Consider the following 16,016-nt stretch of genomic DNA (forward strand, 5'->3'; position numbering starts at 1 on the left):
CAGGGAAGGAACTCCAAAGTCTAGAAGATTGAGGGAAGAAACTTTCGGAGTAGAAAATTTTACAGCATATTTTGCTACATGTCAGGTTCGTCAGGAGCATTTCTACCAAGGAATCATTAGTGCTACAAGTTCATCAGGGCACATTCAACAAAATTACTTGTAAAACACAGGAATGCAACATTGCGTTGATGGGACATGGGTTTGAGCTTGGTTCATATTATGTTATTATATTAGGTTGGTAGACTCTTTTTAGACTTATTAGGTTGGTAGACTCTTTTTAGACTTATTAGGTTGGTAGACTCTTTTTAGACTTATTAGGTTGTAGACTCTTTTTAGACTTATTAGGTTGTAGACTCTTTTTAGACTTATTAGGTTGTAGACTCTTTTTAGACTTATTAGGTTGTAGACTCTTTTTAGACTTATTAGGTTGTAGACTCTTTTTAGACTCTAGATTCACCAACTGAAATGTGGCAACAATACTCCATGCAAGAGCGAATGCTGGCTTTGTAGAGATATAAGATACTCTCAGGTGTGATTAGTTTTCTAGCTTGATAGTTAGAGATATGTCAATCATGTGGAAATACTCAGTAGTTAAATTTCTTTTATTTTGTATATGTGATTAGGATTTTAATGTCACTTTCAGTGTGATAAAGTGTATAAATTTATAAATCGAGAAGATACTTTGGTAAAGTGTATTGTCCACAGTGACAGTGGATTACAAGTTAAATGCGATCCCCAACTGTGCAATCATAAATGTAACATTGTCTAGTCTCAGACACCTTAAATATATTCAAGCATTCACTGAACACTGGAACCATCATTAATTTTAGTTCAAAGGTGCACAAAAATGCACAAACTCTAAGTCCATGTGGCAACACAATTTCCACATCAACGGGTTTTCAGAGATATTAAAACAGTACTTTTGCTTTCCAGTTTGTCTCCAAAGTTGGTTGTCTGGTCACTGATCGTTTCTAGTAGTTTCTTCTCTCACCAAAAGTCACCATTCAGTTAAAAACCCTCATCTGAAAAAACTGAATCACTTTCAAAACACAAAAAAAAGCAACAAAAAAAAAATGATTAACAAGTCATTGGTAATTGTTTTCTTATAAAGAAAATTATTTAGTTAAATATTCGAATTAAATATTTGATTATGATTTAAGAAATACATTATGGATGGTTAGAGTCTGTTTTTAATCAAACACTTTTTTTCTAAGCTTGTCTGAACAAAGTTGGTTTGCTTGCAAGCCCCAGTAACATACGCCCACACCAACGTGGATTCCTCAGGCTGGGACAAGGAGACTGTTTAATCATCAAAAAACTTTTCTTTTATTCAGTCATCATTTGCTCTCCTCTCTTATTACGACCAGTATATCTAATAACTTTGCTTTCTTCTTTCTTTTTCTCCTCTCCAAAAAATCAATTTCATTTCTCTTCCTCCCTTCTCTCTTCTCATCATTAAACCAACTTTTCCCATGTAATAGAGAATGCCAGGCTCACTTGTGAAACTTATCTTTCACGAATTCATCAGAAACACCTCAGCTAATCTTCTATTTTTACCAGCTGGTTTTTCGAGCTAGTGTTGAGAATTAGTTTTGCTTTTTTCAATGATAATTTGTGAGAATCCACTTGTAAGGTAGGTTGACTTTGTTTGGGATTGATAATATTGTCGCAAAAGTGGCAAAACTTTTTAAATTTTGATAAAATTGCATGAATTTTGCCAGTTTATCAGATTACATGTGAAAACAAATTTGTAAGTAAAACTTTTATTTTATATACAAATATTTTCTTATGTCTTTTTTCAGCAGGAGAAAGAAAACAGTATCCGAGAAAACACCCCGACCAATCTTCCAGCAGTAGAATCAGTACCGTCACCATCTCATTTCTATTCCAGTCCAGTCAGAGACACTGAACGTCTTTTGCCGTCCAATGCTAATCAAAATAACTCTGTATTTTTAACAAAATCAATTTCTGTAGTTAGTTCCAGACAAGACACTTTAGCACCACCAAAGGATTTAGACTCCAAGAAATCTAGTCAATGGCCCAATAGGCCGTTACCAGACTTGTCTGAAAATAATTCAGCAAACAGCAAACCTTTATTGGCAGCAATTGAGGATCCTAGTCAGACGCCAATGAAAAAAAATGCATTTTTAAAGAAAAATTTCTTGCAACCATTAGACATGATTGGTGAGTTAGAATTGAATTTTCAAGATCGGTTCTTGTTTTTGTACCAATTTTTCTGTTCTGTTTATTTGTCCATCTCTTATTTTATTCAATAGTAATCCAATTCCAAGAAAACAAATGCATATACGCAATTACTTAAAGAATAGGTAAAAGGAATTAAAGTAAAAGTATTTTATTTTTTGTAGCAAAAGAGACGAAAACAAGCACTTACCAACTTTAAAGCATGTTCCATGTTTCATGAGTACTTGTCTAGAATATATAAAAAAGAAAAAAATATAGAAAAATCTGCATAATGTACATACATGACAGAAAGAAAATATTATATTCTAAAAATCACGTAAATTGATCTAGTTTTATTTTTATGAATAAAATAATTTTTAAATAATTAATGGGAATTTATAGGCATTATAACAAAAATCGGCGCTTCTACACTATTGGGACGAAATTTCGGAAATCGTAAACTGAATTTCACATGAAAACAATGGTATCTACGTATTCCTCATATTTTTAAGATGATTATATCCAAAAAATGACGAAAATCGATAAGGTAGAAAATTGTTTATTCAAGAAAATACAAAATAGAATTTGATGAAAACGGTTGTAAGAGTTCAAAAAAGGAGGTAATTTTACAAGATGTCATAATTTTTCACTTACTAACACGATTAAAGTTGTTTTGTTTAATGATTCAGTAATATTGAGGTAATTCCGACTGCATAATTTGGAAACTACCATTGTAACTTATTAGAATTGACAAAAAAATCAGTTGAAATCATTGTTTCTTATCTGGAAACTTCATTTATCGGCCATAAAATCTTGTCCCAATTCTGTAGAAGCACCTAAAAAATAAATTAAAACAATCAGTTTTCAAAACTCTTAGGACGTTTTTTTATTCTTAAATTTCCGATTTTTTGAGTATCATTTTCTACTGAAAGTTGTCTTATTTTTTTTTTTTTTTTCATATTTACTATCAAGGTGCTGATTTAGTTTAAAAAAAAGTACTTTCACTTTCATTGCTCATCCCTAGAACATACTGATCAAACTATCTTAAATATCTCATCAGATAGACCCCAAAATAATCCTAGTAAATTTTTTCTTCAATTTTTAAATTCATTCAGTTAAGTTTACACATTTTCTACATTAGTGCTATTTAAAATTTTATTAGATTTGCTTCTTTTTGTTAGAAAAAAATATTAATCATTGAAATTATTTTAAGTGTAGATTTTGTTCTTGAAATCTTGCTTTGCCAATAAATTACTGTTCAAGAATGTTAAAAATAAAAACACTGTTCTATGTATTATTTGGATAGTTCAGGACTACTGTTTTCATCTTGGATTTTCTTATAACTTTTCAACTTATGTAACCTCCAATCTTCCTCGGGTATTTTTTGTTGAACTCTGTAATTTGTACAGTATTTCAAATGAAATCAGCCATGACTGTACAGAAGTCCTAAGTAATTCATAATTGTATTCTTAGTATTACTCACACTGAAGACTGAACCTTCAACTTACAGAAGACTATGACTTAGAACTGATAAATACTTAACACTTTTATCTGTTACGCAACAGATTCTTGACCGGATTAAATAAATGGCTCCATTCTAAATTCTGTACAAATTCTCAAGTTTGACAAGATGCACCTGAAGAAGTTCAGAGGTTGCAGCAACATAAACGTAAGAATAATATCCAAATTATCAATCTTTATCTAAAAATTCCCAAACATATAACTGTTCCATATTTAGAAATTTTCTTAATTAAATCATCCTTTCATCTTTCTCTCAAGTAAAGTAGTTAAACCTAAATTTTTTATTTGTTTTTATTATTAAATCTCTTATTCCTTTGTTTATTTAATTTTCTTTGTACACCTTCTAATTTTAATATCATAATTTCAGCAAACTGATGGCCATAATTGACTACAATGTTCTATATTACTATTGGTGAATTTTTTAAAATATCTCTTACTAAATTTGTTTCTGGCGTTTATGAGTGGCAGTTGTAGTAAATGTGAATGGGAGAGTACACTCCTCCACTCATTTCCTTTAATTATTACTAATGTAAAATAAAATACTGGTCAAAATGAAAATATTAAAATGGATTGGAAAAACAATTTTTTTTTAAATACAAACCAATACTTGCTATGAATGTCAAAACAGATTTAAGTGTATATCTGGTATTAAAAAGTTGTTTTGGTAAAAAAAAAAAAAATTGACTCTACTTTAATATAAGATGAGATCTCAGTGTCTTACATATTCTTACAAGAATATTTGGAATTAACTTCATTTGCTCGTTATACTTTTGCAATTAAAACTATTCACTACTTGAAATTATTAAAACGAAACTAATCAAAAAGGAAAACAAAATTAAATGACTAACACTATTACTACTAATAATAATAATATTACTAAAAATACTACTACTAATAATAAGGGCATGTTTTTGTATCAGTATTAAAGTGAAATAAATTCTTTCCTTTTTCTATTATTATTATTATTATTATTATCAGTTATTGAGATCAAGCCTCCATTTCTTTGTTCATAAAAATTAAATTTGTTTACATGATTATAGAAGTGAACCAATCACACATACCTCTACTTTTATTATAAATGTATTCAAGACATTTTTATTCCATTATTATTAAGTAATCAATTAACTATATCTGATGCATGTCACATCTCTATAACTGACTATGTCTGTTAGTCGTACTTATTATAATGCCCGAGTGTGTGGAGGTGTATTAAGGACCTGTTTTTTGGGGGGGGAGGGGGGGGGGTTGAAGAGAGGTGTTAAAAAAAAAGTGGTAGTGTCATGGGGTTCCCTGGCATTGCTTGGGTTGAGTAAGGAACCCCAAAGGGGGAGATAAAAAAAAAAAAAATTGGTAGTAGCGCGTGGGGCAAAACAATAGTAGGCACTTTAGGTGGAGAGAAAAAAAAGTGGTAGTAGGCAGGCAGGCTTGAACACGTAACGTGAAGGAGAAAAAAAAAAGTGATATCTTTGTCGATATCTCCATCTTCCGACCAGAAATTCGGAATGTTGAAATTAAGTGAAGTCACTCCAACCAACACGATGACTTGCAAAAATTGCGATGCAAAAAAAATGTCGACCTCTCCTTGTAGAAAACTGCCCAGTTGAGGGTGAAGGAATTAATGTTTTGGGCCAATTTTTTGATATTTGTCGTCTGAAGGGTCATGGTTTAAACGGCTTTGTCAGGTTCCGTTGCCTCTGTTGAAAGTTTTTGCAAGACACACAAACACACATTTTTCCCTTGATCCATATCTATAAGAAGGTTGACACACCAATTTATGTTAGATCACTGAAGTTACATGACATTAAGTTTGATCAGTACCATATGGGTGACTATTTTGGTATACCAGGCATTGTATATGTAAAACAATTATGTTATTTCAATGAAAATATCAAAATCTTGCAAAAAAATAAAAAATAAATACGAAAAACTAATTTTGTCAAAAATCGTCTTCCTTGATCAAGATGTACATGCGACTGGAGATTGTTTGTGAATTTAGTATTTCCAAGAAACTAAATCCTTGAATGAAGAAACTCAATCTGCCCAGGGTAAATGCTGCAGTACGTAAGAACTCTGTTATTGAAACTGTGACCTAATGCGTTATGATGTGATGACACAAACATTATTATTGAATTTTCTGACATAACGGAAAGAAAGGAAGGATGGGTTTGGCAACTCTAAGAAAAAAAACAATCTGAACCTGATATGAACGAAAAAAAAATAACATACATACCAGTTCCTTCACATCTATAATTCAGTTGAAATTAATTGGTCCGCTGTTTACTAGCAAATAATCCTTTCTTGTAGACATAAGCAAGGGTTTCGCTAAAACAAAATACTCACATCAGTGTGATTTTTTTTTTTTCACTCTGCTTAGGGAACAAACAATCCCTTCTTTCTAGCTTTTCTCTTGTAATCTCATCTAATCAAATTAAGAGAATTCCGAATTAATGCGTAAATAGTTACAGAATTCATTTCTTTTATTATTTCACTGATGCCACACAAAATTCATTGCTTCTCCATCCACACTGAGCTCAAGCAAATAAAATTTGTGTTGTTTTTATTTTTTTATATTTTTTGACTGTAACTTTGAAAATATTCCATTGATAACATAAAAAGGAGAAAAAAAAAAAAAAAAAATAATACAAAAGCAAAATTTGATTATGATGTTTGAAAAAAGCAGATGTTTTATTCTTGCCTTTGGTTAGTGTTACAACTGCCTTCTGTTTCTATTTTAGATTGCGTACCTCAAACGAATCCAGTTAAAAAGAAGAAAAAGAAATTGAAGAAAAACCATGTGGCTCCCATTAAAAATGAACCGGATGAAAAGATTAATTTGGATGCAACAACGGTCAAAAATGCAACACATCTTAGTTTTGTAAATCAACCTTTTAGCAGCAACGATACTCGTACACAGACCAGTGAGCAGACATCAGGAAATGACCTTACGGATTCACGTGAGTAAAATAAAAAATAAATAAAACAATATTAATTTTGGTTTTATCATTAATTTTGGAGCAATCTATATACTATAAAAAAGTTACAGTGCATTTAGAGATTGCTAGTCTGTAAAAGGAATATGTGATTAATTGACAAATAAGGAATAGGCAGAATGGTTTTTATGATGTCAATATTTGAGTTTGAATTGTATAACTAAATGTGTTTTATAAATTGATATCATTTGAGTTTGAATTGTATAACTAAATATGGGTTTTATAAATTGATATCATTTGAGTTTGAATTGTATAACTAAATATGGGTTTTATAAATTGATATCATTTGAGTTTGAATTGTATAACTAAATATGGGTTTTATAAATTGATATCATTTGAGTTTGAATTGTATAACTAAATATGGGTTTTATAAATTGATATCATTTGAGTTTGAATTGTATAACTAAATATGTGTTTTATAAATTAAAGAAAAATTAACATAACATTCCTCTCACATTAAAAGTCACCAAAAAGTAAGTGAGAGGAAGGCAAATGATGTGATGGGAAGATACTCTGCACAATGGTCTCTGTAAAACTGGTTTTCATACAGACAAAGCCTGCCATTGTGCTACATGCAGACAAAAATTCATCATTGTGAACTCTGCTGTAGCTTGGAATTAATGCAAAAGAAGATAATAACATTAAAAAGAATTACTTTTTTTTTTTTTAAATAAGTGATATATTTTTTATAATTTACAAAAAACAGGCAGAAAAGATATTTGATCTAAGTTGAAAGCTGAAAACCATTTCTAACATTTTTTGCTAATAAAAACAATGAGTAACTACATTCGTTGTTGCTTCCAACTTTCTCATGCAAACACTAAATTGCATAGATTTTCCATAAAACTTCACAAATATTTTTCCTTGTAAGTAGTAAAAGCTAAGTAAAAATGGAAATCGACATACTTAGGTTCTCTAGTAACCCCACTCGAGAAGCGGATATAAAATAATTTGCATAATTTGTATAGCATATTACAACTTTTTGGCTTGTTTGATTCTGTAGGCATTAATTTCTCAGATTCTTTTCTATAAGGTGACCCCCTCCTCCCCCAAAAATGCCACCCATAGAATTGCTAATAAAATTCACAATCTTTTCTGCAATCCAACCATGTATGGTTCAAATGAACTTCAGTCTGAGTATGACTTGTCCACCAAGTATCATTCATGAATAACCAACAGTTTTTTTTATTATTGTTTTGATTCTTTGAACTACTGTTCTCATCTTGAGTGTTATTTACACAACGTTTTGATTAATGTAACCTCCAACCTTCTTCAGGTGTATCTTTTTATCTTGTCGAACTTTGGAATTTTTCTGTCAAACTTGAGAATTTGCACAGAATTCCAAACGAAACCCTTTATTTAATCTTCTGTCAGAAGAATCCAAATAATACGAATAGGCAGTCCTCATCTCAAAAGTTCAGAACTGTAATACCCACAGCTTTTGTTTTCCTATCGCTAAGTAGCATGAAAAATCTTATATCAATATTTGACTCGTAGAGCATATTACTACCAGCAATATGTAAGATATGCCGTAAAGAAAACTATTCATGGGTTAAAAGTTGATGAGCCATGTTCATATTGTATGCAAATTAATTGACAAAAATCTAAAAAAAACTTTGTTGATTTTTATTTTTTGATTCCTCATAGTGTTTTAGGTTTATTACTTTTTGAAAACCGATGCCTAATAATAACAATTGTCTGATTTATTCTTCGCCTGCTTTGTTCCAGCTTAATTCATTTGTTTAATGATTTTCATCAATTTGCTGTTCAAGTACTTGGTTATAATGCATCGTTTTATTCCAGTAGCTTCTTTCTCAGAACTGCAATCTTGTGGAACTCTTTTCCTGCTGACTGTTTTCCTCCTATCTATCTTTTAAAAACTAAGATCCCGAGGCATTTCTTGTTTTTGCATAAATCATTTTTTTTTGTTATTTTTAGCTTCATACATCAAGTTGCTTTACGTCTTGTCTGGAGTAATTTCCATAAAAAAATATATTTTTATTTAAAAAAAAAAAAAAGGAACAATGGACTTGGATTTTATTTCTTTGGATCACAATTTAATGAAGTAATGATATGTGGGTTGTTAGATTGCATAAAAAATGGAAATAAATTCTATAAGAATAGAAAATTTCTACTCGAAGTTCAAGTTAGGAATTTAAGTTAACAGATGAAGTGACGTCACTTACAGAAATCTTGAGTGAGATGTGGCAAATAAGTTAGTCCGTTCTACTTCTCTTGGGTTTTAACTGTAAAAGAGTGTTTTGGAAATTTGCTTCCTACCTCTAATGAATGGAGAAAGTGTAATATGAAGACACTAGAGACACGATTGATTACAATGTTTATTTTCATAAGCTGACTACTACTGATACAAGGAATGATCAAGGGGAAGTAACTCAATACATTAAAGAGTTCCTTAGACTGTTACATCTCTTTTGTTGAGAAAAAAGTGTTTATTATGTCTTTTAAAGATGTTTATATTTGTTTTTTTTTGTTTTTGTTTTTTTAAATTATTATTTTGTTTGTTTATTTATTCATTATCTACTTGAATAATATAAAGTCCTTGTATTTGGGGGATGAGGGGCTCGCCATGTTTTTTTTTTGATCGGTCTTGGGTCAGTATTTCTAGCTGTTGGTTCGACTCGACTGGCTGCCCTGGGTTGTCTGATGAGATGTATCCATCATTGTTATTAGACGGAGTGCTGACTTCTAGTGGGTCAGTGTGTTGTTAGGACAGTGGTGTTATGTCATCCCAATTAGTCTCTTGAATGGGTGTGTTGGAGGTGGTTTGTCTCTGAGGGTTATATAACTCTTGTAAGTGACTTGTCCACTGTTGCGCCTTGGTAATCTTTCATCACTGTGCATTTTGACAATGTAGCTGTGTGGCTCAGTGCTTTTATCAATCACTGTTACCAGTTGCCAACTGTCATTTTCCTGTAGGACAGACACTTAATTACCAACAATTAATTTCGGAAGATCCTTTGCATTTTTGTTGTAGTGTTGTTGCTGTTTTTTGCTTTTCTCTGGTATCATAATCTTTTCGAGTGTCCATGTTTAACAAGGTTGAAAGTCTTGTTCTTATTTTCCTATTGTATAGGATTTCTGCCGAAAATGGCAGATGGCTGTTAAGTGGGGTTGTTCTGAAGCACAGAAGGCCCATTTGACAATCCATTTTTGATTGTTTGGCTTTCATAAGTGTTTTCTTTACAGTTTGGAACGTGTGTTCTATAAACCCGTTTGATTGTGGATACCTTGGGCTTGATATAGCATGAGTGAACTCCTACACTGTGGCAAAATTGAGGAATTTGTTAGATACAAAGTACTTGGCATTATCCACGTATAGCCTTTCAGGTATGCCGTGGACAGCAAAGATTGCTTTGAAATGTTCAATACAACTGGTGCTAGTTGTGCATTTCAGTGTCTTAACTATATAACAATCAGCGATCAGTAGGAACTATAGACCATTAAATTAAAAAATGTCTGCTGTGACGTTCTCAAACGGTCGCGTTACATGTTCCTTAACGATCATTGTTTCTTTAGAATTTTTCCTCTGATGTTCATTGCAGATCTCACATGTCCTTACTAGTGCTTCTATATCTTTGTGTGTTCATCTCCAGAACACACTGTTTTTTGCCTTCAGTTGACATTTCTCGATACTTTGGTGTGCATCATGGATTATCCGTAGTACTGTGAGTTGCATACTTTTTGGTATGATTATGAACTGTCCCTTTGTGACCATACCGTCTTGTACCAAAAAGCATTCTTTTAGCGACCAGTAGTTTCTAATTATTTTAGGTGTATTTTGTATATCATCTGGTCATCTATATCATCTGGTCATCTATTCAATATCACCTGCTTAAGTATTCTCCGCCCTTTATCTTCTTCGGTTGTATTTTGCAGTTCTATTTGTTTCGAAGCTGTTATATCTACGATGTATATGGTTAGGTCGAGTTTGATTTCTTTGCCTGAAGTTGGTTGGATTCTTGACAAGTAGTCCAGGATGCACATTTCTTTTCCAGGTTTATATACAATTTGTGCATCATATGGCTGCAATTTTAATAAAATTCTTTGTAGCCATGGGGCTGCCTGCAATATATTCTTGTTTTGGATATTTTCTAGAGGTTTATGATCTGTTTCAACCCATATTTTTTTTTCCATAAATATGTCTGAAATCTCTCACATCTGAATACTATTGCTAATAGCTCTCTTTCTATGTTTGCATAATGCGATTTCATATCAGTTAGTCTTTTTCTTGCAAAGGCGACAACTTTGTTATTCTTGATAAGTGCTGCAATTAGTCCTAACATGCTTGAATCGACTTAGATAACTGTGAGTTGGGATCAAAGTATGCTAAACAAACTTTTTCGTGAATGTGGTCTTTTAATGTTTGAAAAGTCTTAATGTGTGTCTTGTTTAACTGAAACTCTACATCCTTTTTGAGTAGTGGGACTATTTTGGTGCTGAGATCTAGTATTAAGGAGCTTAAGTATTAGATCATAGCTAAAAGTTGTTGGAGTTCTTTGTTGGTTCATGCTGGCTTCGATTTTATTTTATTACATTTGTCAGATTCTGGATGAGAGCCATTCTCATTTCAGATGAGACTAAAATTTTATCCGTTTTTGTCTAATGGTGCATTTTTCTTTGTTAAAGATTAGGCCATATTTTGGGGCTGTCTCCATTGTTTTTATCAGGTTTTGGTCATTTTATCAGGTATTGTTCTACTGTATATGCAGATATCGTCAGATATACCGATGGCTCCCTCACATGTTTCCAATATTTGGTCCATTTTCTGTTGGAAACTGTTTTGTGACACCTTTAAGTTGAAAGAACATCTCAAATATCTGTATCTCCCAAGTGGAGTGTTGAAACACGTGAGCAGGCTTGATTCTTCATCAAGTTGTATCACCCAGTAACCATGTTTTGCATTTGAAAATTTGAAAGTGTTTTGCACCTGCTAATCTATGTGAGATTTCTTCCAATGTTGGAGTTTTATAATGCGTCCTTTTGATGCATTTATTTAGTGGTTTGGGGTCCAGGCAAATTTGTACATCTCCATTTTTCTTTCTGCTGCATGCAATAACATTGACCCACTCCATAGGCTCTGTAATCTTTTTAATGACTCCTATGTGATCCATTTTGTCCAATTCTTTTTTAAGTTCTTCTCTAAGGTGAACTGGAAATTTTCTTGGCGGTTTGATTACTGATGTTGCATCTTCAACAAGATGTCTCTTTTAAAAACGTGGGAATTTCTCTATGCCTTGAAATCTATCAAGGTATTCTTTTGTGAGGTTCTCTGTTTTACACTTATTTCAGTGTGTGCACCTTGGTCATGCTGCACTTGACGATTACTGAACCAAGTCAGATGCATGGTGTATTGTGATGTTACTATCGCATATAAAACACTTTGCTCTGATAGTTGTAGAGTCTTTATATTTTATATTTAAAATGATCGACCCATAGTCATTTAGCTTTGTACCGTTTGCAGCCCATAAGGTAGTTGATAATCCAGGAGTTAGCTCCCTTTGTCCATTTTCTGGTTTGTTTATTTTTCCGTGGATATATTTTTTTGTATATTCTGACTGGTTTCCATTATTAGTACCTGTGTCAACCTTCATCCTTATGTTTATTATTTTCTATATACTCGCAGTCTGCTAGATAGAATTTCCTTTAGTTTGTTGTTTTCCGCATTATTGCATATAGATATTAGTTGTTTTGATCTGATTCATTGTCTCCTCTCGATGTTGTGTTTATTTTTTTCTTTTGAAAGCTTTACCTTTTCTATCCGTTTATTATTATTACGGGGGTACCGTGTTCGGACATAGTTGCTGATTCTCTGTTTTGAATGTTACTTTTTCACTGCCTTCATTCAGGATTGAACTCAGCACCTTTGGGTAACTGTAAACTTTGATACAACGTCTAGGACCACTCGGCCATATGTCACTAGGACAATTCTTAGTTGGTTTTTGTTAATGTTAAACCTATGTTGTTATTCAAGGTTTTCTCTCTCTATCAGAGGTGTCCAAATTGCATTCAGCTCTATGCTTGGTTTGCTCAGTAGGTTGTTATGTCCGAGCATGTGAGCTGTTTCTTTAAGTTTTCTCACTTTCCAGTGGGTCTGTTTATTATTTTTACTTCATCCCATAGGGGGCGATGGTCCCCCCTCTCCATCCAGACATGGTTGGCTATACCCAATTTTTCCGTCTCCCCTTTAGTTACCGCTTTTCGGTGTTCTTCCACCCTTACTTTAAGGGGGCGGCATGTTTCACCCTTGTAAACCTTTCTGCAACTGCATGGGATGGAGTATATGCAGTTTTTGGTCATGTTCTCCTCCATGCGGGGCTTCACTCATACCAGGTGTCGTCTGAGTGTTGACTCACTCTTGAATACCATCCTGATGTTGTAGGGGGCACATATTCTCTGAATCTTTTCGGAGATGCCTCGTATGTATGGAGGTTTTTGGGTTTCATTCTCCTCTCTTATACTATTAACACGTCTGGTGGATAGTATGCTATCGGGGTAGTTGTTATGACGGAGGGTATTCTTCAACCTGACCATTTCTTGGTGGTATGTAATGGTGTCGCTACTTATTGTCTCTGCTCGATGTTGTAAGCAGCGTGCGATTCCATGTTTGATACTGTATGGGTGATGGGAGTTGAAGTTTAGGTATTGTCCGGTGAAGGTAGGCTTGCGATATACGGATGTTTTAAACCCATGCTCTGTAAGTGATATGAGTATATCAAGGAAGGCCAGTTGGTTATCTTTTTCTTTCTCCATTGTGAACTGTATCGATGGTCTTATTGAGTTCACATGGTCTAGGAGAGCCTGGATGTCTTCCTGATGGGGCCAGAGTATGAAGGTGTCATCAACGTATCTTAGCCACATGGTGGGCTTTAAGGGAGCTGAACCTAAGGCCATGTCTTCGAAGTATTCCATGTATATGTTCGCCATCACTGGTGATAATGGCGAGCCCATAGCTAGTCCCTCCTCTTGTCGATATAGGTCAGTACCCATTCTGAAGTAGGTTGTTTCTATGCAGAATGTCAGCATTTCCATTAAGTTTGACAATGGTACACATGTGCACTCTTCTATGGAGAGGTCCGCAGCTAGTTTGTCTTGAATTACTGCTAGTGCCTCACTAGTTGGGACTTTAGTGAACAGGCTAACCACATCTAGGCTTACCATTTGGTTTGTACTGATGGGTTGCTCCCTTGATCAGTTCCGTGAAGTGGGCAGAATTCTTTACATGTGTTGCTGACTTGCCTGCTAATGGGTTTATTATATCCACAAGGTACCTGCTCAGTGGGTGGCATGCTGAGCCTCGGTAGCTCACTATGGGTCTGAGTGGAATACCGTCTTTGTGTATCTTGGGAAGACCGTACATATGTGGTAGCTTACTGTAATGCTGGAACAGCTGTCTATATCTCATCGGAGCGATGTGTTCCTTGTTTTTGGTAAGGATTTGTAACAGCTTTCTTTCGGTTTTCAAAGTTGGGTCCTTCTTTATTTTACCGTAGCTACCATCTGCGATTAGGCCTGCCATTTTTTCAGAGTACTCCGACATGTCCATCACCACAGTAGCATTGCCTTTGTCTGCTGGCAGAATTATTATACTGCTGTCACCCTGTAGAGTTCTTATTGCCAGCCTATCTTCCCGAGAGATGTTTGATTTTGGAGGCTTGGCTTTCTCGAGTACTTGTCTCACTTTCCATCTTATTTCATCACATCGGTTATGATATCTAAGAATGGAACGTGTTTGGTTGTTGTTGCGAAGTTGAGACCTTTATTTAGTACTGCTTCCTCTGAGTGACTCAGTTGGCGGCTGCTGAGGTTGATGACCGCTTTCACAGGTGAGCGGTGTTTTGATGTTACGTTCCTCTGGTCTTTGAGCTTTGTGAGCTTCTTGATTTGGCGTTCTTTGAGCTTCTCATATTCTTGTCTGTACGATTTATCCAGATCTGATTGGATTCTCACCCTGTCTTCCTCTTGAGTCACTTTGACAAGGAACGATGTTATGGTGTCGGAGATTTTGTTCCTTAGTTTTTGTTTATTCCAGCGGGTGTGTTGGATCCTTTCTCGAACGAGGGCATGCCCTGCCCTTTCCACGAGTCCAAACACGGTACCCCCGTAATAATAATAAAGGGTTGGGTTCGAGACTCCTAACAAACGGTTCCCCAGTTCGATACAAAACACCTGACGAAGGCCGGAGGGCAAAATGGCTGAAACGTTGTGACGATAACAACCAAGATGAGGAAGTCAGTCCAACAATCTCAATCAATGAAAACACCTCATCTCAAAAATACAGACGGTTTAATTAGTCAACATAACTTTGACAGTTTCAAGTTTAATTTAAAAAACAAACAAACAAAAACAAGCAATAGTCAATAATAATGATAAAGATTTTTACTTTTTACAAAGATTTTCTAGTGTTATCTTGTTATTGTGTTACAGAATTCAAATTTTTAAGAAAAAAGGTCACTTGTAAAATTTAATTTGAAAAAGGAAAAAAAAAAAACTCTCGGCTGAAAGTGGTGCCTGTGACTCAATTTGTTTTGTTTTTTATTTCAATAACAAAGAAATTAACTTGTTTATTATGTTTTTTTTACAAAGATTAAAAAATAAATTTTACACGGTTGAGAACATTTTGTTGAGTAGAGAATAAATTTTGGCAATACAATTCCGTGCTGTGTTCAGGAGACACAGTTCCTTACTCAATTCTGGACAACACTGATATTTTTTTTTCTTATAAATACAGCCTTAACAGCTCTATGCACAATTAAGATAAAAAATTTTCTTCTTTTTGCCTAGTAATCCCTCTAAAAAATTACATTTTTTTTTATTATTATTATTCAAAATTCTTGAAAAAGTATTTTATTTTTCCAGGTGCTATTTCAAGAAAATGGAATCGAGTAGAGGAACTTCCTTATATTGAAAAATTAACTGTAGAAGACGATGACGATGATGATATCATTACTTGATATTATTTTTATGTGATATTCGACACCAAATGGATCCTGATGGATAGCAGAAAAAGTAGAGAATTTGTAAAAATGAAAAAAAAAAAAATATTTTGACAAAAATAAAATTCCGTCCACATTTTCATTGCAGTCTTTTTTTGTTTCTGTGATTTTTAAAAAAATTTTTTATTGAAAATAACTTTCTGTCAAATTATTTTCAGAGGAAAATTAATTTTATGCCAAGTATACTTTGATACATGACATTCTTATAAACACCTAATAATGTTGCAGCCAAAGAGCCAACTTCCATCTATAAATAGATCATGACTTATGACTGCTCTCCATGCTGTCCAATCGAAAGGGTTGACATTAG

At 33.6% G+C, this 16,016-nt stretch overlaps 1 protein-coding gene across 3 annotated transcripts in view; it reads left to right on the plus strand.

Annotated features, from left to right (window-relative positions):
* The window catches only part of LOC145286102 (ADP-ribosylation factor-like protein 13B), a 62,966-nt gene extending 47,178 nt beyond the window's left edge, over positions 1–15,788 (plus strand). Inside the window, exons 7-9 of one of the 3 annotated variants that reach the window (XM_080134792.1) lie at positions 1,803–2,184; positions 6,438–6,656; positions 15,570–15,788. In XM_080134792.1, the coding sequence (XP_079990918.1) occupies positions 1,803–2,184; positions 6,438–6,656; positions 15,570–15,664 (696 nt within the window). In that variant the 3' untranslated portion in view covers positions 15,665–15,788. Of the gene's footprint in view, positions 1–1,802; positions 2,185–4,069; positions 4,115–6,437; positions 6,657–15,569 lie in introns of those variants that run through there. The other 2 variants (XM_080134793.1, XM_080134794.1) reach the window with 2 other exon arrangements.
* The last annotated feature ends 228 nt before the right edge of the window (positions 15,789–16,016 follow it).

Source organism: Euprymna scolopes, chromosome 10 (genome assembly GCF_053919585.1).
Source record: "Euprymna scolopes isolate OS-2025 chromosome 10, ASM5391958v1, whole genome shotgun sequence".
NCBI classification, from domain to species: Eukaryota; Metazoa; Mollusca; class Cephalopoda; order Sepiida; family Sepiolidae; genus Euprymna; species Euprymna scolopes.